General features: G+C 44.8%; 2 protein-coding genes across 4 annotated transcripts in view; both read right to left on the reverse strand.

Annotated features, from left to right (window-relative positions):
* The window catches only part of OVCH1 (ovochymase 1), a 47,071-nt gene extending 38,800 nt beyond the window's left edge, over positions 1-8,271 (reverse strand). Inside the window, exons 1-3 of the mRNA XM_044433938.1 lie at positions 8,229-8,271; positions 6,943-7,026; positions 1,752-1,870 (exon numbers count right to left, since the gene is read on the reverse strand). Of these exons, the coding sequence (XP_044289873.1) occupies positions 1,752-1,870; positions 6,943-7,026; positions 8,229-8,271 (246 nt within the window). The remainder of the gene's footprint in view (positions 1-1,751; positions 1,871-6,942; positions 7,027-8,228) is intronic.
* A 2,075-nt stretch (positions 8,272-10,346) lies between these two features.
* Positions 10,347-23,912, reverse strand: part of TMTC1 (transmembrane O-mannosyltransferase targeting cadherins 1) — a 182,237-nt gene continuing 168,671 nt past the window's right edge. For all 3 annotated transcript variants that reach the window (XM_044434084.1, XM_044434083.1, XM_044434082.1), the window contains 5 exons: positions 22,252-22,396; positions 21,249-21,386; positions 19,505-19,627; positions 18,370-18,447; positions 10,347-16,765 (listed from right to left, as the gene is read on the reverse strand). In XM_044434084.1, the coding sequence (XP_044290019.1) occupies positions 16,631-16,765; positions 18,370-18,447; positions 19,505-19,627; positions 21,249-21,386; positions 22,252-22,396 (619 nt within the window). In that variant the 3' untranslated portion in view covers positions 10,347-16,630. The remainder of the gene's footprint in view (positions 16,766-18,369; positions 18,448-19,504; positions 19,628-21,248; positions 21,387-22,251; positions 22,397-23,912) is intronic.

The following is a 23,912-nucleotide window of genomic DNA, read 5'->3' on the forward strand; positions in this document are numbered from 1 at the left end:
TTCTCCCGGTTTTAAAGGCCACCACACCTCTCCTAAAGCAGAGTTACCGACAGAAAGAGCTTCCGGCTACCCTACACTGGCATTTTTGGAATTTGAGCCCACCTGCTTTGCCACTAGATTTCTCCCTGATAAGCTAGCTTTCTGTGTGCAAGGAGATTATGTTGGGGAGGAATCAAAAAGAGATGAAGCTGCAGATTCTTCAAAGTGCCTGTATCACATGGAGGCTTCTGAATATATAAATCAGCTGTGAGGGATGCTGCAACTGAGCTCCAAAAGAAGCATCCCAGAAAGCCTTCCTCAACTTGGTACTCTCTACTTCAGCTGTGTTGGAATGCAAGTCCAGTCATCCACAGTCAACGGCCATGCTGGCTGGGGACAGTGGAATTTGTAGTCCAAAATATCTGGAGGGTACTCAGCTGCGGGTGGCTGTGCTGGAGTGCATAGAGCTCTGAAATTGCACAAGCAGCATCAAGGTCAGATGTTGCTGCAATTCCAATATATTTTAACGAAGAGGACCGTGCATGCTGCGGGAGGGCCCAAGTCCGATGCCTTCCAGGTGGTTTAGTCCACCATTCTCCCCATCCCTCGCAATGAGTTTAAAACATTTTTATGTAAAACGATGTTTTAAATAAATGTTTTAAATAAACAATACAATGTTTATTTAAAACAGTCGTATGCCACCCAATTGTACCACAGCACCTCTGGGTGGCTCGCAACACAAGATAAAAACACCATAAGACATAATACAAACATAACATATTACACATTGAACCGATAAAACACAGTAAAACATACACAACAAAGGTCTATGGCAATTAGTTATTAAAATATTTTTTAAAAAGGAAGGTCTTTGCCTGGTGATGAAAAGAACGCAAGGAAGGTACCAAGTGACCCTCCTTGGGGAGAGCATTCCAGATGTGGGGAGCAGCTGCAGAAAAGGCCCTCCTCCTAGCGGCCAGCCCTCTCACCTCCTCAAGGGATGGCTCACACAGGAGGGCCCCTGTGTAGATCTCAAAGGCCGGGTAGCACATACGGGTGCAGGTGCTCCCTAAGATAACTGGGGTCTCAGCCGTTTAGGGCTTTATATGTCAAGACAAGCACCTTGAATTGGGCCCAAACCACAATCGGTAACCAATGAAGATCTTTCATTATAGGTGTTATGTGGGCCGCTCTAGAGGCTCCCATCGCCAACCGAGTAGCCCTATTCCGTACCAATTCTAATTAATGGACTGGCTTCAAGGGCAGCCCCACATAGAGCACATTACAGTAATCTATTTTGGACATTACCAGAATTATGTTGACTAAGGCCAATGGAAGTTGTAAAACAGCATCTGGAGGACCACGGAGGGCCCACGCTTACCCTGTTGCAAGACCCCTACAATGAAACTCTGCATGTGCTGGAGGGTTGGGGAAACATTCGCTCCAAGAGAACATGGTGGGCCAGATCATGGCAAGATGGTGCTTTCAGGGCAGAAATGTCTTTGCTGTCCCCCTTGATTAAGTCGGCTACTGAACACTCTGGCACATTACAGAACTACGATACCAATTTGTAGGCATGGTATATCCTTGCCAGAAACAACAATAAGTAACTTCTGTTAATGTGTACTTATTCATGCTGCATGAGCTGTTGCATTATTCATTTCCATGGCTGGATGAACAGTGGAGCAGGTGACCTGGGGTGAGTGTCCAGAGTTCAAACAGCTCATCTGGCCTATAGCACCTAATTCCGACAAGCACATCTCAGCACAGACCTGCCATGGTTGTCCACCAGGAACAGCCGTCCTCCCTCCAACAATTCTTGAAAAGAATTCATAGGGCCAATAATCCTCCTGGCTCCCCAGTTCCAGAGAAGGGACTCCACATTTCACTCCTGCAAGATGCACAATCATGGAAAACAAACTGAGATCCTGAGGCTGCAACTCTCTGCTCTTCTACATGTGAACAGACCCAGTGGAAATCAGAGGGCCTTCCTTCCAATTGAAGATAATTAGGACTGGACTATAATAGGCGGTTAAGGGTGATGTACTACGATCTCCCAAAAAGCTCCTGAGTCAATTAACAGAAAGAAGAAGAAGATACAGGTCTCTGCTCTGGAGGATTTTAGACTATGTGGGAAGGATGCCTCTACCATAGTTCAAGGGAAGAGTAAAGAAACCAGATTGTCCTTTCGGCTTTTACCTCAACTGTACCCACGTCAAGCCCTTTGCCATACCTGCATCTTAATGCATTCTTTCTATGGCGCCTTGAGAAGGGCAGCAGCAAAGCAGTAGGGCCTGTGCTTTGCATGTGAGCTTAAGTGGACTCTGGGGGCTGGTGGAGGACGGGAAGGCCTGGAGGAATGTTGTCCATGGGGTCGCGACGGGCTGGGCACAACTTCGCAACCCAGCACCACCACCACCACCCTGGATCAGTCCCCAGCACCTCTACTTAAAACAGGGTGGGCACCTTGTGGCCTGGCAGCCGTGGTTGGCTTGCAACTCCCGTTAGTCCTGGCCAGCTTATGCAATGGCAAGACACTCCACAACATCGGGACAACCACACGTTGCCAATCCCTGACCTAAAGGGGCTAGATAACAGCAATGGGGAAAACTGCATCTGCTTGAGATGCGGAAGAGCCACCCTAGTTAGAAGAGACAGTCTTCCCTCACATCCAGATGTTTTGGACTGCACCTCCCAGGACCCCCAGCTGCTGGCCCTGCAAGCTGGGGATCTGACAGTCAAAGCAGCTGCAGTTTCCCAGGTTCTGGAATGCTGGAGAAACCAATGCAGGGCAAGGAAGTCTGACGGCTGCTCTCTCCAGTCACTACCTGCCAAGCCTTCTTACTCATTCCAAGCATGACGCAAGCAGCCCCAGCTGCGCTCCCTCCGGACAAAGCACAAGCAGGGAAAATAAACCAGTTCCAGCCCAGCTGCCGAGTGACCTCCACTGCCAATGCACGTGCACGCGTGTGCTTGCTTTCGAAGTGTGCCTTCCTACAACTGAGTGGATTTCTTAGACAGGCTGGGAACACAGAACAAATCTGCCGAAAATGAATACTCACAGATGTTCAAGAAACTTTACACACAGATGTGTTCGCTTTTGAATGCAGAAGAAATGAGGTTATCATTAGGGTGGTACCCAATTGAAACTTAATTCCCACTCATTTAATGGGTCTACTCAAAGTAGGATTAACATTGACAAAGCCCATGGTATGCCTCCTGACAAATGAGAGTGCAGCCTAGGGCAACCAACTTCCAACTGTGGGTCAGAAATAGGGACATTTTCAAGTGCAGAAAATATCCAGGGCTCATTTCTTCTGTAGGGTAAAAGAAGTGCACAAAACTGTATATCCTTAATTACATATGCATATAATTACAATAATGTAATTTTTTTGTACAAAACAAGCAAATTAACCTCTCAAAAAGGTGGATGATAGAAGGTATTGCCTCTTGTCATTTGCAAAGTTAGAAAACATCACTAGCATTTTGCAGCTGTCCAATTAGAAGGGACAATCAAAGCAAAGGAAGCGTTACCCAAGTTCAGTTTCTCCAGGCCCAGTGAGCTAGAAGCAGTAAGGTTGACAGGCTCCCCGGTCCTCTCCTGGGAAGACAGAGGCTGCAATTCTTCTGCACCTCTAGTTGTGTCTGATCCTGAACTGCAGGTGGCTGCAAAACATAATATCCCTCTGTGGGAAAACTGGGACCAAACAGGAGTTTTAGCCAACCTCTTAGCCTTGCATCCACAAACATTTCCCTGATAAAATGCTAATATCACCAGAACTGTCATGACTTGCCTTACACTGTTCTAGGAGACTTCATATTCCACTTTAAGCTCTGCAGGCATTTGTAGCTGCCTCCGTGTCTGCTATAAAACCAAAGTGTCCATTCCCCAGTTGTGCATAAGACTGCATTCCCCAACCTGGCTCCCTCCAGATGTGTTGAACGAATATTCCCATATCCCTACCCAGCACATCCATTAACTGTGCTAACAGGGAATGGTGGGAATTGTAGTCCAAGATTTCTGCAGGGAACCAGGTTGGAGAAACTGTTCTGTGTTAATGGACATCCATGTGAATTCAGGCTAAACTTCCAACCTCTCATTTTCCTGAGATAATGTCCCACAGAATTCACTTTAGAAATGGATGCTAGTCATGTCAGGCTGGCTGAATCAGCAATCATGCTAGCATATGAAGAAATAGCTCCATTCAGTGCATGACTAGGTCAGGTCATTCTCAGGCGGTCCTCATCCATCTCTCATGCACCTCTGAAAATTGGGATAGATGTCAGCTCACTTGCAAGATGTTTTTGCCTCCTGTTTCTGCTTATGAAACTGGATAGATTTGACTTACATGAGCATCAATAAAGAAAGGCAATCCCCATTAACCTCAGTGTACATAAGAAACAAAACAAGCCAGGAAACTCCAAACTGCTGACTTTGCAAAAGAGCACTACAAGTTTGGTTTCTCTGAACCAGGGGCAACCGTTTCATGTCTAGATTATAGGAGGCCAAAGCAGTTCAGGCCAAAGAAGGCTCTCATAGGGATATCATCTGTGTTTCTTTAATTTTTCCCAGCCATACACTCAGAAAAAGTGATGGAGCACTTTCCAGATGGCCTGCTTCCAGGGCTGCTTGAGCCTCTTAAAGCCCTGCACCTGTGAGCATTTGCATGTTTGCTTTAAAGCTGCACTTGGTCATATTACTGGATGCAGAGAACAGGGCTGACTTGAGGTATTTCCCTGCCTGAGGCCAAGGCCAAAATAGCACCTCCTTTGTGGTTCATGTACAGTGGCCAGCTGGATCTCACTTTGATACTGACTGTGAAACAGTCTCCTTCTTCTCCTGAGGCAGGAGGTGAGTTTGGGGGGCAGACCAGGGCAGTTGGCCTCCAAGCTCTGTCTTCAATGGGCAAAGAACAGTGGAATGTTGCCCTCCAGAATCTGCTGCCCAAGGTGACCCCCCCCCCCCCCCCCCCCACCCATTCTACCCAAGGGTAGGGCCGGCCCTGACAGAGAAACAGCCATGAAGGGAAAATAGAGTGTGCCTTCAAAGCCAGGCCGGGTGGCTGCCCATACACACACACAGGCAAATAAAAAGGTAGGAATATCATATGCTATGGCTCCCTGTGTCACTGGGCAGTCTGAACTAATTCCTAATGTGATGGATATTTTTTTTTTCATAGATTCGCATTTAGGACAACAACAACTTTGCTTGGCCTTGCTGTTGAGTTTTCCATAGTACCCATTCATCCAAAATATTAACAGGTGAACTGAGATGGAACTAAAAGGATAGGCAGTCAAGGACCTCCTTAATTTCTGCTAAATCAATTGGTGCTTAAAGGCACAGAAGCAAACTTGGGTATTCAAGGATAGGCTGGACACGCACGTGGTAGGCAAGTCATGAATGGAGCCAGGGGTCAGACTAGATAGCCCAAGTGACCCCTTCTGACTTGCTTAGTTTCTAAAAGCAGGGCAAGGATTGGCAACCCAAAGCAACCTTAAAAAGACCATACAAACATACACTCACCATGCATGTTTACTCTGAAATATCTTCTATGTTTAATAAGGCTCACTCCAGGGTAAACATGGATAATTTTGTGGCCTCAATTACAACTTGGAAGAGTCAACTCCTTTTATCTCTGCAGAGTTGTGAAAGGCCTTTTAGACAGTCTAGTTTTTAGCATCAAGCTGCACTAGCATGGAAGGTTTTCGTGAAAACCAGAAAGCTTTGCCTACTCCAGACAGTAGTAATCCAGATGACTATAGCATTAGATCAGCCTCACCCCAGCTGCTGCCCAGCAGTCTTGGCCTGCATTTCCAGGTTTGAGAAAGCACCCCAAATGACCCACTAAGCCCACTGTCCAGGCCTGGAAAAACGCAACGCAGCAGACCAGTTTTGTGTTAAATGTACTCACCATACTGACTGAAGAAACATCCAGAGAAGAAGAGCCACAGTGATAGCTCCATGGCGCGTACGATGCTAAATCAGCCTTTCATCCAGGAAATGGGGAATTAGAAAAGAGTAGAATCAACTATGCAACTAGAGGCTTAAAAATGGCCCCACTTTAGCCAAATGCATTTGGCCAGAAAAAGGATGGTTACTAACGTTGTCTTTTTCACACCCAAAGCCCTACAGCAGAAATTCATTCACTTCAGAACAGGTCCACACACCAAACCCAAGCTCCTTTACGCCCTCAAACCTGAACCTTTAAACCAAAATCCTTTGAAGGGAATTCTGGGAATTGTAGTTTTCAAAGGGGCGGGGCTACAGATCCCTAACAGAATCCTAAGCACCTGACTAAATTGTATGTTCTCAGATACTTTGGGGAAGCCTACTTCCTCTCCTGGAACTGAAGTGCTCTATTAATTTCTATGGAGCTACACAAAGCTCTACACTAGGCAGCTGGGAGAAGAGAGTGACTGAACTAGGGAGGGAGATAGTAACACACTTACTCCTAATTGAGGAGGAAGGCAGTAGAAGCCCAAAAGTTATAAGCTACATCAAAGTTTTTCACTGTTATCTGCTTTTCTGCAGGTGACTGAATTGAGCTCTGAGGAGTGTTTCTTTTCCTATGCATAACCTTTAGGTGGCGGTGTGGTACAATAGAATAGTACAACAACACAAGGGAAAATTGTGCTTCCTTTTGCTTTGAGAGCTGGATAATGCATTTTTCCTGCAATTAAAAAAGCTCTCTGAAAGTGCTGGCTAGTTGTGGAAGGGGAAGATCCCGATGTGATGTAAAGAACCTAGAAAAATTTGTACGTAGGGAATGATAATCACACAATAAATGTCTTATGTAGAAAACCCCACAAGAAGGCGGCAAGGGGGTCTTGTGCCCATCTCTCCTTGCCCCGCATGACTTAGCACAGGGGTTGTGGCTGTGCTCCAGGTAGCTAGTCCAGCGGAATGAGCACTGCGTAGAAACAGCTCTCCAGAGCTTCAGGCCGGATTTTTTCCAGCCTTACCTGGAAATGCTACAGTTTGGACCTGGAGACCTTCTGAATGCAAGGCCACAGCTCCTCCACATGCTTCCAGGTAGCTCTTTCCTCCTGTAACATCAATGGAAAAGGAGAAGCAAGAGGCCTGGGAGATATTTTTTAGGCTGCAGTACTAAAGGGATGCAGGTGGCGCAGTGGTTTAAACTGCTGTGCTGCTGGGCTGGTTGATCGAAAGGTCACCGGTTCGGATCTGCACAACGGGGTGAGTTCCCGTCGCTCCATCCCAGCTCCTGCCAACCTTGCAGTCTGAAAGCATGCAAAAGCAAGTAGAGAAAAAGGTACCACTTCAGTGGGCAGGTAACAGCGTTCCGTGCACTTCGGTGTTTAGTCATGTCGGCCACGTGACCACGGAGACTGTCTGCGGACAAATGCTGGCTCCCTCGGCTAGGAAACAGAGATGAGCACTGCCCCCTAGAGTCAGGCATGACTGGACTTAATGTCAAGGGGAAACCTTTACCTTTACCTTTTACTAAAGGCACAAAGAAGTAAATGCCACTGAACAGGGGAGGGAGAAGGAGAAGGAAATTCATCATTGTCATCATGATATCAATTGTCCAAGACTTTGATCTGTTTTATGTATGTTTATGTATGTTACCCATACATACATAAACTTTATGTATGTTACCCATGCAATAATTGTCATAAATGTCAGTATTGCATCCTCCATAATGCATAGGATGAGATGTCTTGTATCTCTGTTTAAAATAACTGAAATTATTTTAACTGCTCAAATAGTTTTGAAGTTTGGATATTAGTGTTTTATACTATCTCACTATTTTTGTGGTTTTTATTCTTATTGTGAACCACCCAGAGAGTTTGGATATTAGACTGTATAGAAACAAAATATAAGGATTCTCATTGTTTCTAAACTTGTACCTATGTATCTATCTGCATGTGCACATTTTATGTAAATTGGGTTTTTTTTCTTACCCTTTTATTTGGTCTATGAGTAAATCACACTTCCTTAATGCTCTTTTCCAAGGAAATCTGCTGCTCGAAGTGATTTGCAATGACAACCTAGGACTCATGCCATTTGCCAGAATGTCCCAGTTACTGAAAGCAGGTTGGAACTGCTTTTTTTTTACATACATCACTTGATATGTTCCCATTCTCTCTTCCTGAGAATGGCTGGAGGGTCTTCAAGGCCTGGAGTCCTTTTCCCTGACAATGAGTTTTGCCATGTTCTTTATTTGTATTAGGGATCAAGTGAAATAGTCTGCCCTGCGGTGTCTCAGTTTGTGGCCTGAAGGTACCTGAGGCGGCCATCTTGCTGAAGTGAAACAGGCCCTGCATCATAGTGCTTGAAGGGAGACCAGCTGTAAAGGGCAGGTAGCTGGCCTTGTGGGATAGAAGCATGGTGGGATATAAATTGAACGCATAACCAGGTATGCTGAAAAATGGGACTCGAGCAAGCTCACAAAAGATCAGAGGTATCCCTGAAGGGCAAAGACTTGCTGCAGATTTGTCTTTGGTTTTATAACATGTTGACAGATTCAGATGCATTTGAAGCAACTCTTTTCAAATGCCTGAAGGGTTGTCACACACAAGAGGGGCTGAACCTGTTACCATCCGAAAATGTAGGACAGAAAATAACAGACTAGTTATAGGAAGGGAAAGTTGGATGATGGACGCATCTGCTTAAGGAGCTGCTGGAATGTTGCTGGAGTTATCACGGCAGAGACTGGTCAGTCGTTGATTGAGGATGCATTGAACTGGGTTTCTGCACTGAGCCAGCGGATTGGGCTCAGCAATGTAAATGGCCCTTCCAGCCCCATGACTGCTTCTGTGAGGTGACTTGGTAGCGTTTGATGTAACTCCCCCATCCCTTTGGGAAGGCCCTAATGTCTCTACGATAACGATTGGAGCATTTTTCTGCATTGCCTATGATCAGAAATCCAGCAGTGCAGCAAAGGTGGTTGGCAGGAACAAGTAGCTGGATTCAAGTCTGGACAGGGGTGAGAAGCGCCGAGTCCTGAAGGATGCACTCGCTCAAAGGAGAGGTGATGCAGCCCACCCATGGGACCCACCAGCTTTTCAACTGTGCATTGTTTGCTGAGCAGCTTTCTGGGGGTGCACTGCCTCCAATGGGTGTGCGCCCAGCAACTTTAAAAACTACTATTGTGGTCCACTGATGAGAGGCAGTTCTCCTGCCCTTTTCCTATTTCACATTCTTTATGTTGCAAAAGAGCAAGAATGAATTTGTTTTCTAGATATGTTGGACTACAACTCCCATATCTGGAGGGCACCAGGTTGAGAAAGGCTGCTCTTGTTGTTCAGCTGCAAAGTCGTGCCTGACTCTTTGCGACCCCATGAACATTCCTTCAGACTCTCCTGTCCTCCACCATCCCTTGAGTCCACCTGAGCCCACACACACCATCCCAGTGACTCCATCCAGCCACCTCGACCTCTGCCATTCCCTTCTCCTTTTGCCTTCAATTGTTCTCAGGGCCTTTTCCAATGAGTTCTTCCTTCTCATTAGGTGGCCAGAGTATTTGAGCTTCCGCTTTAGTACCTGACCTTCTAACGAGCAGTCAGGGTTGAGTTCCTTTAGGATTGACTGATTTGATCTCTTCGCAGTCCAAGGGACTCTCAGGAGTCTTCTCCAACACCACAATTCAAAGGCACCAGTTCGTCGGCGCTCAGCCTTCCTTATGGTCAAACTCTCACAGCCATACATTACAACTAGGAAAACCATAGCTAGCCAATCATAATATTGCTCTAGAGCTCTCAAGAGAAGGAGGGATACTTTAAGTATGTGGGAAGAGTTTGCTCAAGCAGGGAGTTGTAAGAATAAAGACACGGGGTACACACAAGTTCTCAGTTCAGGAGGAAGATTCTTTTCAGAAGTCCTGTGACTTCTGGTAATGTGGAACTACACACATTCTCTGTGCCAATTCCTTTAAAGAACCGCCTGTACTGTGCATCACATTTATTGTTAGACATGTTTGTATGTTACCTGAACAGTATGCAACCCTAAATTTGTGGTAGTTTTTCGTGCATGTTGTGCCTTGCCATGAATTATGTTCATAAGGATCCTCCTGAAATGCTACCACTTCCTGGGGTCAAGTTGGCCTTTATGAGAAGCAGGGCTTTAAAAAAGAAACTAGTGCCCCCTTTTGTGTAGACTGCTCCCCTTGCGAGATTCACCAGCTCCTTTTCACTGGCCTTATTAGGATTTTATTTAGGATTATTTTCTTGTTATGTCTGTGGTCCAGAAGAGGGGTTAAATGTGGATCGAGCTAACTAGATGCCCCTCCCAAACACACTAAATGGAAAATTCAACTATATAGGCTCATGCAAGAGCAGCCAGGCAGAATAAACTCAGACACATTTATCATTTTTATATAAAATATCAATTTATATACATCTGCTTTGTTCAAAGTTTTCTTTGATCATAACTTTTGTAGGAAAAATTCATCCATAATTTGACAATGAAAATAAAGGACCTCTCAAGTCTGTTACTTCCGAAATACATCCCGCTGCTAAATTGTGCATTTAATTTATTGAACAAAACCAATAGTTTAAACTCAGAAAGGCAAAAGTGATGAAGGCAAAGCAAGAGAAACACTACACCAATGCGATTTAACTTCTGCTTTGTGAAGTTGATTACTGGCATCCAGTTTCAGCAAAGAGAAGTGTGTATGTTCAGAGAAGCCACAGACCACAACCCAAAGCGTTCTTGACAGAAGAGTTTTCAGCAAATCCATATAAACATCACAAGGAAGTTCAGCACATATTTTCAGAGATTACCAGCATCGGGCGTCAACACTTCTCAAACACTATTAACAGCCAAAGCAAGTTTTCATGTTGCTGCTTGTTATAACCTGTATGTGAAAGCAGGCTGCTAACTATTGCACATCCCCTAAGGCAAAAAGCCCTTCAGGGCTAGGTTTTCACAGATGAAAAGCAGGTGAGCAATAAGCCAAATGCACAGTGTAACTGCAAACAAGGATCAAGGTGTGCAAGGGCTTTGGCAGGCTCTTAAGGGCTGCATACAGATGACAGCTTTCCAAAAAGTGGCGTTAGCTTAGCCCACATTATCTGCAACATCATGTTCCTTTTGTGCCTCACTACGGATTCTGGCAAAATTGGTTTTACAATGTTCACTTGTTTTGATATTACCATAATGATGAGATCTTATGCATGCTGCACTGACTGGCTTGAGAAATGTAGTGCTCTAGGGATCTCAAAAACGGATGAAGTATAAACTTAAATGCTAGTGTAGATCATCGGGAGACAAAGTGCAGGAGAAATCCAAGAACTGCCCTGGGCTGCACATTTGCCTGTACACAAGAGCAAGCACTCAGAGGATGCCTGTACCACTATCACAGATGATTTTTTTTTTTTTTGTTCTGACAAATCACTTTAGCTCCCTAGAGCTCATACAAATACAGGCAAGTCAATAGAATCTTTCAACATACATTGTTCCTTTATGTCTGCAAAAATAGCTGCTCCTTTGGAATGAATGAAATGAGCTCTTTAAGAATCTGTTTGCAAGAAATACCCAGACTGGAGCAACATTATTTTCTCATAACAACTTATCTCCCTATTTAAATGAAAATGTAATTCTAGCTTGATTACAAAGCAGGTAAACTGAGCTCTCATTCCATTAAGTTTAATTTTAGCTTGTTATTTGATGAGACTGAAATTTATAACCTCTACATCTTGAAGCATTATCCTGTCTCCTCAACATCAGCCCTTCATTTTGGATCTGGCTGATGTCTATCTGTGCAGGTTAGCTTACAAAACAACAAAAATTATGCAGAAAGCTCTCCAGCAATGCTTGTTTTTTTCTTGTAATACAAAAATGGTGTTTGCAATACATGTCATGCAAGCTAAATACATGGGAATAGCAGAGAAAGAACCAAAGTATTTATAGCTGCATTTAGTCTACGAAGCATGGTGGAGGAAAGGGCTTCCTTAAAACTGCAGGAACAAGATCGATTTTATTGCCAATTACCATGTTCCATTAGTACAGTGAAAGTGGGTGAGGAACAAATTATAATGTAATTAGATCACTATGAATCATCCCTTAACCATGTTTCTAGCAAAAGCTTTGAGCCAAACAGACAAGGAACCATTCCCAAGATTGAAAAGTTGCATGCGGTTCTTTTGCATGTGTATAATTTGGTAAAATGCAATCAATGCAAAACCATACAGCACACAGAACATTAGTCCTGCATCCGTTGGCAAGGGTTTAGGATATAAAATACAGAAGTGGAAGCAGAAAAGAAGCATAGCCCTAAATCTATTTTGAGGATTTTTTCTTCCCATCCCTTTTCTCCAGGAATGCCATAAACTTTGGATAACTTTGTATTACTAAAGCTGCCCCACAGGTCTGAATCCAACTGTTTGCTTGTGCAAAAAAACAAGTGCCATGGGTGCCACAACTGTGGCTGGAAGTCAGATGCAAAAGGAAGCTTATTCTGGATTTGGTGGGGTGGCGGCGCCATCCACTTCCACCTCCCCTTGACTGCAAAATTATTCACATGTGGATGCTGTGTGCCTGAGGGAAGGGGGTCATTTTGTCTCTGGGGTGATTCTAAACCCTATACAAACCTGCTGTGAGCAAGCAAGAATGAAGGATTTACACTCCCCAACCTTGCAAGTCAACATTTGTAACAAAAAAGGTTAGTATGAAGAGTGCCTGATTGTCTTTCTCAGGAAACACTTCAAATGCGCTCTCTCAGTTCAAAGGTATAGGGTTTTTTTCTTGAAGTCACAACTGATGTCAAGAAGTATTTCTGACTGTGCCCAGGTGTAAACTTTGCCAGGTCTATAACTGCTCCCTGGCCAGCCTGGTTTATGTATTTCTTGATGGGACTGCATTCTGCAGTGTTCTCCCAATGCCTAATAAAAGTAAAAGTGTATTTGAGTGGATAAATATATGTAGATGATCAATGACTCTATTCGCATGTTGGGAAAAGTGGTAACCATGCCAAGGCGGGATGGCTTTATCGTTGTAACAGTAGAAAACATGTTATCAACTCAGTTCAAAGGCAGATTTCCCAGAAACCATTGTTTTAAGAAAATACATTTATTTTCTTTGACTTACAAAAAATAAAAAATAAATTCAATGTCCACATTCTGAATCAATGAACCTGATATGTAGAATTATAAATAATAATCTAGTTTACCCAGTTTTTCCAAATCTAATATAAATTAATATTTTCTCTTTTCTGTCCTCAGATAGGTTGCAATTAAGTTTCAAAGCTGTATAAAAAATAACAGCTTTCAGGAATATCTACTCTGACTTAGTTTGACATTAATAAATATGTTAATGCTCAATGATGACAGAGTTGCAATTTGTGGCATTGTAGATCGCCAAAGGACTGTGGCTCAGATGCAGGTAAGATTAATTGCAACCAAGTCTGATTGAAAGCAGTAGAACGTATGTTCAATTCAACAGAAAATAGACCTCCAGATGTTTTGGATTTCAAATCCCAGCTTTCCTGAGCATGGACCATATTGGCAGGGACTTTGGAGAGCTGGAGTCCAAACTATGTAGAGATCTACCTTCCGCCAACCTTGGCTTATGGAATTAACTTGTTCCATTGTTTTCAACGGGACTTAGCTGTGTTTAAGGCCAAAATCCTAAGTTCACTGGAAAGCAGCTGACCAGCTGGTTCCCATTACAACCAGTGGGACAAAGGTTAGGGGAGAACCCTGAATGTAAAATGCCGAAGAGTGGAGGATTGGGCTGAGGGGGGTACGTCCCCACAGCAACATGGAGGCATCCCTTTGGGACCATGTTTCTCTGCTTCAGCACTACAAGTCCCATTGCACCAAAATCAAAACAAAAAAGCTGAAACAAGTAACTTCAAGATCATTAGTGCAAATAGATGATCTCTTGCACACACACACACCCTCCCACACACATTATTGTACGCTCTCCTCTCTGTCTTGCTCTCCCTTTCTTACTTCAGACACCTGGGGTTACCTAGATTGCCGATGGCCCTGATTGTCACTTGGGAAATGCATTTCGATTATCACTCTGAAATCTTCCCTCACTTCAGTGGAAGAACATTTCACCATTCACTCATTATGCCCTTCTTGTTGTGTCATCCCAGCCCCTCCAGTTTGTGCAGGAAATGATACTCTACCTGCTTCTAGGGATGTCTGGCCCCACAACTACAACCAGACTTTTCTGCACTGCCCCATCTTGAAAGTTAAGGACTGAAACAGAAGTGCTATTTCCCGTACAATATTTAAAGCTGTTTCTGCATCTTTTGGCATGCTATCACCTCTGCTTTATGCAGCATCTTTAATTTTTGGAGTGTCCTGCAACATACTTATGAGTATCTACTGTACCCATTTTGCAGATGGGGAACTGAGGCTAATGTGTAATGACTTGCTCAAGCCTACAGCCTCAGTACAATCTAATTCCAAGTTCCCCATCAATCAATTCACACTTCTCTGACATTCTTAATGGCCTGAGGCATTTCAAATTTATCCAGAAACTGCCCTTCTATAGCAATAGCGGATAGGTATATTGGCCTGCCAAGTCATGGAAAGTATTTACCAAGATTCTGAAAGAGCAGGAGAAAAATTCTCAGTCGCTTGGCAGCAAACAAGGTGTTTATGGAATGGCTATGTGCATACTATCATAAACGAGCCCCCTATTCGCTACCTTTGGTGGTGCATTGCCTAACGAGTGGTAGGAACAAGCTTGATTACACAGCTGCAACTTCTGGAAGAGGGTTCACTGAATCATAGAAGAGCTGGAAGGGGCCATGAAGGCCATCAGGTCCAACCCCCTGCTGATGCAGGACTCCAAGCAGACTGCAGTCACTTTGCAACGCTTCCTTCACCCCTGGGGCTCTTCCTCCTCAGAGACTTTATTATGTACTCGTGATCACTCCTCACTCAAGTCAGCCGGGCCTTCTGCTGCTGCCGGCACCCTCGCAGGGCCTCAGGTCCTCAGCTTCCCAGCTATTCTTGCAGGGTTTTTTTAGGGAGTGGAAAGGCTGGTATCTTCCTAGACAGTGCCATATTTGCTACACAAATTTTCCGTATCTTCACAATTCTACTCTATAGGGCACCTGCACTTGGTGTTGTGTAATGGAACATCTAGAAAGGCGGAGGGGAAAGCCCTTGGGGGGGAACCAGATGTAAAGGACTCACTAATCCTCCCACAAAGAAAGCAGAAGAAGGAGCCTCGGTAAAGCGCTGGATTGTATGCTCCACGCAGAGAAGCCCTTTGCCAGCCTGTGCAGATAAGCCGATGTGCAAGGAACATCACAATGTACATTATATGTGAGGTCTTTAATGAGCTTAAGGGATCCTGATTGTAGCAGGGCTCAAATGTATTCAGCCAGTGGAGCAAGCCCAAGGGAACAGAATGATCTGCTGGGCTCTGAGGTGCCTGATTGCTTGAGCAATATTGCCTACCTGTACCTGTCGTTTCCAAGTGGCCATCTGTGCAGAGCCCGTATGTGTGATGCACAGTGACCATGAAGAACAATGGGGTAACTCACACACATTCCCCTTCTGTGGTTACTGCCTTCTCCAGCTTCATACAAATAAGATCAGTAATCTCAAGTTTAGCTACCATTCCTGACGTAAAAAGCATCCCCTAACTTTGACCTATACAAGGAAAAGTGAAATATGTAACATTTTATGTTCAATGACACTCAAAAGTTTAAAAAAATCCATTCTGCAATATGAACTTTCTTCACTGGAAAAGGGCTGGGTTTTGTATTCATGAGAGAAGCAGGGCAAAGAGTTTTCAACAAGCTTTCCTTCACTCACTTCCCAGACCTTATAAACCGAACAGCTCTGCAGACACTTGGAAAAATCTCCAGGAGCAATTGTAACACCACCACACCCCCAGCAGTAGGTGTGATACAAGCTGAGCTGTGTTTAAGAAATGCCCCTTTTCGTCCAATTCATTCAAGCTTCCATTCTTCACAAAAACAGCAATCTCGTTTTTCCTGAATGAGAACAGTGGTCTAAATTCCCATAATTGCTGTGATAACTTGACTGTAAACTGTCACATGAAAGGAACTGGTTCATATGAACTGGTTTCCTTCTCGAATCACCCTCATGATCACTATGCAGCTGCAGATAGCTGCACCAGCCTGTTCCTAGGACAATGGACAATTATTGCCCAGGAATTACTACCTGAGAGGGACTATTGCCTCTTTCCTCCTTTCCTAATAAGCTGCAGCCACCATCTCTGCGACCAATCAGGGGACCAGCTTCAGGAGTCCTGTAATCCATGGTACAATATTTCCTTTAGCATGACTGAAAATGGGGACCGGTCCTTACTAAATCAGGCCATCACTTTCCTTCCAACAATCATCCTAGTGCATGAGTTTCATTTCATATGGTGTTGAGAGAGAGAGATTTGGACACAACAGAAGCGATTCCCCCTGTGAGCACTAACAGAACAGATGCACACCCAAACAAAACCTGGATCAAAAGTAGGCTTTTGCCCATTCTACAGCACATCAAGAAAAAAGAGCAGGACTCCCAGAGCTTTGGTGACTCAAGCGAGATTCGCCTGTATGCCATTCTTTTATGGATCCCCACGTACACCTGATTTGGGGTCACCCCTGCAACCGTGGCTCTTTTGCTTCTGTCTTGAGGGTTAACCATGGCTTCCACAGTATTCACTCATCTCCAGGAGATACACAAACTCTGGCTGTCCCCGTTATCCTCCTTCTTGAACTTCCTGTAGCCGCTTCTCCAAGCGATCCAATTTAGCCAGATTCTCTTTCAGCAGCTTACTGTTTGGAACCAGATGCAAAGCTTTCTTATAATAGCTACGTGCAGCGATATAGTTACCCTGTGAAAAGAGGTGGGGTGAAGGGAAATAAACGTCAGTTGCATAATCTCATTTGCTGAAATACAATCCCCAACAGCATCATTGTATATCTTGATTTTATTATATTTCTATTCCACCCATTAGTTGAAGCTCTTTGAGCAAAATAATACATTGTAGTAAAGATGGTAAAATGTGATAGAAAACCCCTCAGTCCAAGCCAGAATAAACACAAGTTAAAAGCAAGGTTAGATCTAGCAGCAGGACAAAGATCTAAACAAGAACATTTTTAAAAACTGAAGGAAAATAGAGACTGAGAAAATAAAAATAATGAAGAACCACCCTGTAGGCAACTGCTGAGTATGTCTGGGGTATTGCGCAACTAGGGTGCCACCACTGGAAAAAGTCTTTCCTTATTGGCCAAGTTCATTTGGTAGAGATACCCAGAGGAAGGTCTCTGAAAAACATGTTATTGTCCAAACAGGCATGAATGGGAAGCGACTGTTCTTATGATGTAGGAGAATTCCATTTGCAGGGTGAAAAAGGGTGTTTCCAGTTCAGCTCTGTGGAGTCTGTTCTGTTTCCCCCAGATGGTGCTTATTCAGCCAGCAACAAGTTGAGCCTGCATGCAGATTCCATTTGGAAAAAAAATAGGGTGGCTATATTTGCAAATTTGGGGGGTGGGTGGGGAACAGTGCTATGTGCAGAAATGGTGTCATACTATGCTTTTAATATGTTTTTTCTTGTGCAATCTTTTACAAAGGTGCAGTGGAACCAGCAGCCTAGAGAGGTGATGGGTTCTCCCACACTAGCGACATTCAAAAAGAATGGACAGCCATCTGATTGGGATGGTGTAACTTGGAGTCCTGCAACAGCAGGAGGTTGGACTCGATGGCTTCCATGGCCCCTTCCAACTCTACTATTCTTTGATTCTATGATATTCCGTATTTGACAAAAAAGCTGCTGATTTAATCACCCACTTCTGGAAGGTAGGACCCCTGCTTGCAAACACAAACGTGTCTCCAGAGCAGCTCCCTCTCTACTGTGAAGCTGAACAAGGAGCTGCTTCTTCAGGAGCAGCTACTTTGAAACCCCCCAGGCGCCCGAAGGCAGCCTGCTCCCCTGGTGCTGCAGCCGAAGTCCAGGCACCTTCCAAGGGACTGCCCAGAGAGAAGCAGGTAGGGAGGCTGCCGGGCAGCAGAAGCAAGCTCCACCTGCAGTCACGAAGGTGGAAGGATGTAAGAAAGTTAAAAATGCAAACCTGCACATCATTAGGATATGATCTTATCAGGGTTGGCAAACAGTTTTGCTAATGTTATACTTCAAATATATTGGAAATATAGAGAGCAAGTGTAAAGTTACATGGAATTGTAGGGGGAAGCTTTAAATTGTGGTGTGCTTCCTGGGGCGATCATCTAAAGGACTGATAAAGACAATCAAATCTAAAATATCTTAGTTGCACCACTGTTTCTCCATTCTTGTTCTATTTTTTTAAAAAAAATCTCTTCAGTTCCATTGTTTAAGAATGTATGTTTAGGGTTGCAAATTGCATTGAGCCCTTGTGAGGGCTGAAAGGTGGTACATACACGTTTTTATAAACAATAAAATAAAGTTATGACTCTTCTTACCTTGATATGCTCAATTCCTCCCATATTCATCCAGGCTTGTGCTTGTTCTGGGTTGAAGTCTACAGCCACTTTATAGCTCTAAATTGACAGGAAAGCAAACACTAATGGTCAGAGTGCTTGTGCCTGTGCTGCATCCCTTAATGGAGGTATAAAGCATCTGTTTTCAAACTTAGGTCTCTGGATGTGATCTGGACTATAACTCTGACCATTGACCAGCTGCTTAGGGCCTATGGGATTGTTATCCAACATTATATTGGAAGCTATAGTTGGAAAAGCCTGGAGAGGAACGATTCTGATCTCCCTCTCTGAACTAGTAGAACTACTAATGCTGCCACCTCATTACATTTATATCCTGCCCACCTTATTCTTGCAAGGAACCCAAGGCAGCTCACCTAGGCTTCCTTCTTTCCATTTTTTTTCCAGAGGTAGGTTAGGCTGCCATTGAATGCCTGGCCCAACATCACCAATGAGCTTAATGAGTTTTAGTCAAACACTCTTAGGTACTGCACCGGCTTGTGACCACTCCTAGTATGTTCTCAAAGAACTTCATGATCTTAGGTGCCCCAGCCAGAAGGACTCTGAAAGTTCCCGTTCAAAGCCAAGGAATTGGAAACTTCAGAATCATCACTAAAATAGATACATAATTAGGGAAATAAGTGTGCAGGAAAGATTCAAAGCTGATCGGTCTCTTGGGCTACTCCCCCACCAAGTTAAGCAGGCAGAGGTGACAGTGCACCAAACTGGAGGGAAGAGGTTTCTGAGGCGCCCTCTGGGCAGCCCGTCACATCACAGTCCTCAGCTGCATTTGCTAATCTGAATACATACCAAGCAACAGGAAGAGCAGTGTGTGACACTTATGAAATACGTGATTTAGGTTTTGTAAGAAGCACCAAGCTTCAGGGCACAGCCAAATCCAGTCCAAATCCTGAATGCCCCAAACCAATTCCCTTTCCTCCAAAAGCCCCTCATTTGGTGGTTTCTCAATTTTTCTGCAGCTTCTACAAGTTTGCTAAGGCTTAGTAGTTAGTGGTAAGAGCATCCTAATAAAAAGGTCCTGGCATTTTGGCTCTGCCCACCATACCACTGTGTTAAACAACGTGATTTTTAATGCTGTCTTCCTTTTACTCTCCTTTACCTCAAAAGCTTTGTCCAGGTGATTTTGTTCTCTTAGCTGATTTCCTTTCGTGAAAAAGAGCTCTGATATGACTTTAGGATCCTTTGGTTTCAGCTGTAGAGCTTTGTCTATGGCTTCCAGCGCCTGTTTACACACACACAACACACAGACACAGAGATGTTTCGGAAACTCCCACAACGTATGAACGGTTGCTCCAAGGACTGATACATACACCTTTTAGGAGGACACTTACAATGTGCGAATGAGACAATGAGGTGTACGATGCAAGTACACTCCTCAGAGGGCTGGGTTTTGCTGCTACAGAGAAAATTAGTTTTCAGGTCTTTCATAATGTTCTGCCAGTGCTTGGCAGCTCCCTTTTCTTGCCCTTTTTACCACTATGAAAAATACCTCTCTAGCACAAAATCAATTCAACAGTAAAAAAATCCCCACATTTAATTATCAGAACCCCTTGAGTCCTGTACTCAGCAGTATCGATACAAAATAAAGCATTTTGCATCACTAATTCACCATACTCATAGTGGCCACAGAAGTTGTATTTTAGCTGTGGATTCAACCAGAAGCACCACTCACAGACGGAAGTTGGAAGATGGAAAATTGCTGAGCTCCTGTTCCCCCTTGAAATCCCCTATACCTTCCCTCAAGCATCTCCTGCACAGAGACCCCTCTCCAATGGGATGAGCTATGCAGGGGGCTTCCGAGGAAGGGAGGAATGAATTGCTCCGAATAGGGCAAAGTTGCCTTCCATGGGCAAAGCTCCCACCAACAGAGGACACCTGACTCAGGAGGGTCCTCTAGGCCCCTGGGAGAGACTGTCAGGGAATGCTGGGGAGAAAGGACAGTGTCATGTGCACGCGCTCGGATGAGATTCTCAGGCACGCACGAGAGACAGAGGGCTTCGGAGGGAATGGCGGCTCAGACCCGGAGGAGGGGGAGTGGATAGCTGACCCAGCCGTGGCTCAGAGTTCTCACTCTGATATTGGAGCTGTTGAGACTAGCGAGGTCCCGGCTGCCCGAACTCTCCCAGTGAGCCAGCCTGAGACAGCTCTGGATCAAAGCGCTTCAAGGACAACCACTGAGAACCCTCACTCCTGATTGTGGGAAAGAAGCCAGTGGAGAACAGGCTGGGGAGGGGTTCGTAGGAGAACTTGACACCCCTGGAGACGCGGACGCAAGGACCCGACGCACTTGCTGGCAGGACCAATCAGGGGCTCAATGGGAAGAACATCTGCGTGCCTGCTTCCACAGCACACCTCCCTCCAGAGACCGGCCCCAAAGGGTTCATAAGCAAAGCTTTGGGTGAAGCGGGGAGAGCGAGGGGTCAACATTCCACCTGGTGTACGTTGCTTCTGTATGGAATAAAGACACTTTAAATAATTGCTAAAGTGCCTGTCTCGTTTGGGAGGGGATGCCTAGCTCATGACAGAGAAATCCTCTTCCGCCAACTCCCTTCTGCAAACAGTTCTCAGACCTGAGCCTCGTATCTTGAAGGCTTTGCTAGGTACCCAGAGAATGCTGAGCCCTTGGAGTGGGAAGGTGTTTCTCTGATGGGGATGATGGTGGTGGTGGTTGTTGCTACTACTACATTTCTATATTGCTCATAGCCATAGCACATACGGGAACCAGTGGCCCGTTTCCACACCCGTTGAAATGCACTTTTTTCACTCAGAGAAGGTCACACAAGGATGCGCTTCCTAAGCAAGGGCTCAGACCGAGAGCATCCCCACCACAGCAGCCCCTCTACCTTGTTGTAGTTCTCCTGCTTGCTGTAGATGGCTGACAAAAGGCGGTAGCATTCGAGGCACTCGGCCTCCTCCATCACAATATGACTGGTCATTTGTTCTGCTTCCTTGGTTTGTCCCATCATGGCCAAAACCTGAGCCTACAAAGAGCAAGATCAAACAAAAGCATCCTGGCCTGAGTGTGGTCTTCTTGCTCAGCTGTGAAGAATGCAGATGGGCAGCCTGTGTGATCACAACAGCTTAAGATGGCTGGTTCGCAAGCCAGCATGGAGACACCAACCTCTCTGGATAAGGGTTCCCCAGTCATAAGGCCCTTTCTCTCATATCCACACCATCAGAGGGTGGAAGTCCCCAGAGTCAGATGGTGACATTAATACCTGGCAGGTTTACATGGGAGTAGGCAAGTCTTTCAAATTTATTTATTTATTAAAACATTTTTATGCCGCCCCATTCGCCGAAGCCTCGGGGCGGCTTACAAGCCTCGAGGCCAGCTTCACATAACCTGGCACTCTCCCATGCAAGCTGGGGACAGAAGCTTCAGCCCAGCATGACCAGAAGGCACCATAAAAACATAAGAACGTGCTAGATCAAGGCCAAGGACCCATCTAGTCCAGCATTCCCTTCACGCAGGTGCTAAGCAACTGCTTGTGGGTAACCCACAATTAGGACATGAATGCAACAGTACCCTCCCACCCATGTTCCCCAGCAATAGGTGTGCACAGGCACACTGCCTCCGATACTGGAGGCAGTGCAGAGTCAGCCACTGGCCGCCTTCTCCTCCTGGAATCTGTCTGTTCCTCTTTGGAAGCCATCCACAGTGGTGGTTCTTGTGGAAGGGAATTCTGGGGACTCTACCAGCATATCCAAATCCTCTTCTCCCTGGCCCAGTGATAGTTCACAGGTTTTATTTTACACTCCTTCCAAAGTTGCCTGCAAGCACAAACAACTATGCAAACCTAAAGTCTACTGGACTGCTAAAATGTGGGCTCGGGTCCACACACTCACCAGGGCCAGCCGTGTCTCCTTGTTGGAGGGCTGCAGCGTGGCAGCTTCCCTGTAAACCTTCAGCGCATCTTCGTATCGCCCTGTGTTGTAATACAGAGCTCCGAGAGGGGACAGGATTTCAGCCTTCCGAGCTACTTTCAGTGCCCTACAGGATATTTATTTAATTTTATTGATTTGTTTTAATAAAAATGAAGCAAGATACACAGGAGAGAAAGAAAAACATACAGTTAAAAGGATACCAAGGATATTACACACATATACCATATAATTTCAGTATATAACAAATTCACGAAAAGTGAAAGTTTCTGTCTGCTCTACTCACGTTCAAGTCATTCAATTCTTGATCAAGTTTCTCATACAGATTAATCTAATTTTTAAAACTAACTGCAGATAATCTCATAGCTTCAGTGTCAGAGTAAAAATTACTGATAGTATTTTTAGATATTCCGTTTTCATAATCATTAGTTAAATTTCTCATAGTAAGATTTCATTTTTGCATTAAATTCTTTGACAGGACATATTCATATAATTGGTTTATAACTGGTTAGCTTCACCACTGGGGCATACACAGCTAGCTTGTTTTTCCAGTCTTTGATAGTAAGAAAACCTTCAGTTTTCCTGTCCTACGGGATATTGCCCAAAGTGGGGTAAGAGGAAATGTAAAAGTGAAAGCCAGTAAGCTTTCTGAACTGAAACATGCCTGCAGAAGGCTCCAAAAGGAAACAAGCAAGCAAGAATCAGGGTGTTGTAGGGGATGAAGGGGAGGTGTCTCATGCCCGTAATAGCTCGCCTTTCTTCCCCTGCCCTCTGCTACCATTTTGTCTGCAATCACTGCATAGATTGGGGACGTTGAACCGATTTCAGTACAACAGCCAAACTCCACTTTGGAGGGGTGGTCAGGACCGAAAGCACAAAAGTGGAGCCTCAATACCAGGAACATCCAAATCCCTGCATAATTTAGCTTAAAGTTCTTACTGCCTGTATCTAAGCCTGAAAAGAAGCATGTCAGCCTTTTAAGAATGGGGGGGGGGGAACTAATCAAAATTCAAGAAAACAGCCCACGCTCCGGTAGGGATTGGCAAGATTTCCCAAACGTCAGCTCATTGTTTGCCTCTTCCTGATTTGTGCTCACATGTCATCACTGTTCATTTTGTGAGGACAGGAAAATTGTGCAGAAGAAACAGCTTCTGAAAATGAAAGCTGCCCAAAATCCCCCTCCGCCCGTGTGTGCCGGTTTGCAGATACACAAATGCTTTTCAGTGTATGCATGCACGTGAATGTTACCATGAATACGCACCCGCATTCGTGTGCCCACCTGCATTACTTGATGCAAATTAGCACTAAAGTACATTGTCTATTCGCACTTTTAAAAAAAAAAAAGCACTAGGAATTGAACTAGGACATTTTGCACAGATCGATGTAAGCACTTGTTCAACAATGTGTGAATATTTTGTGTGGCTGTGTGCTCTTCACACTTGCATTCAAGGTTGTAAACATGGCATGCTCCCATGCTTTGAGAACACAGAAATAATTCTTATATGTTCTACTTGGTGTTGGGCGAACGAGACAGATTGGGGATTCTATTGGTATACCGTGCACCTTTCTGCCCAGCAGTCTCCCTATCTGAGCTGACAGAGACCGTCTCGGATCTGGTGTTGAGG

Source organism: Varanus komodoensis, unplaced genomic scaffold, assembly GCF_004798865.1.
Source record: "Varanus komodoensis strain SLA01 unplaced genomic scaffold, ASM479886v1 scaffold27, whole genome shotgun sequence".
NCBI lineage: Eukaryota > Metazoa > Chordata > Lepidosauria > Squamata > Varanidae > Varanus > Varanus komodoensis.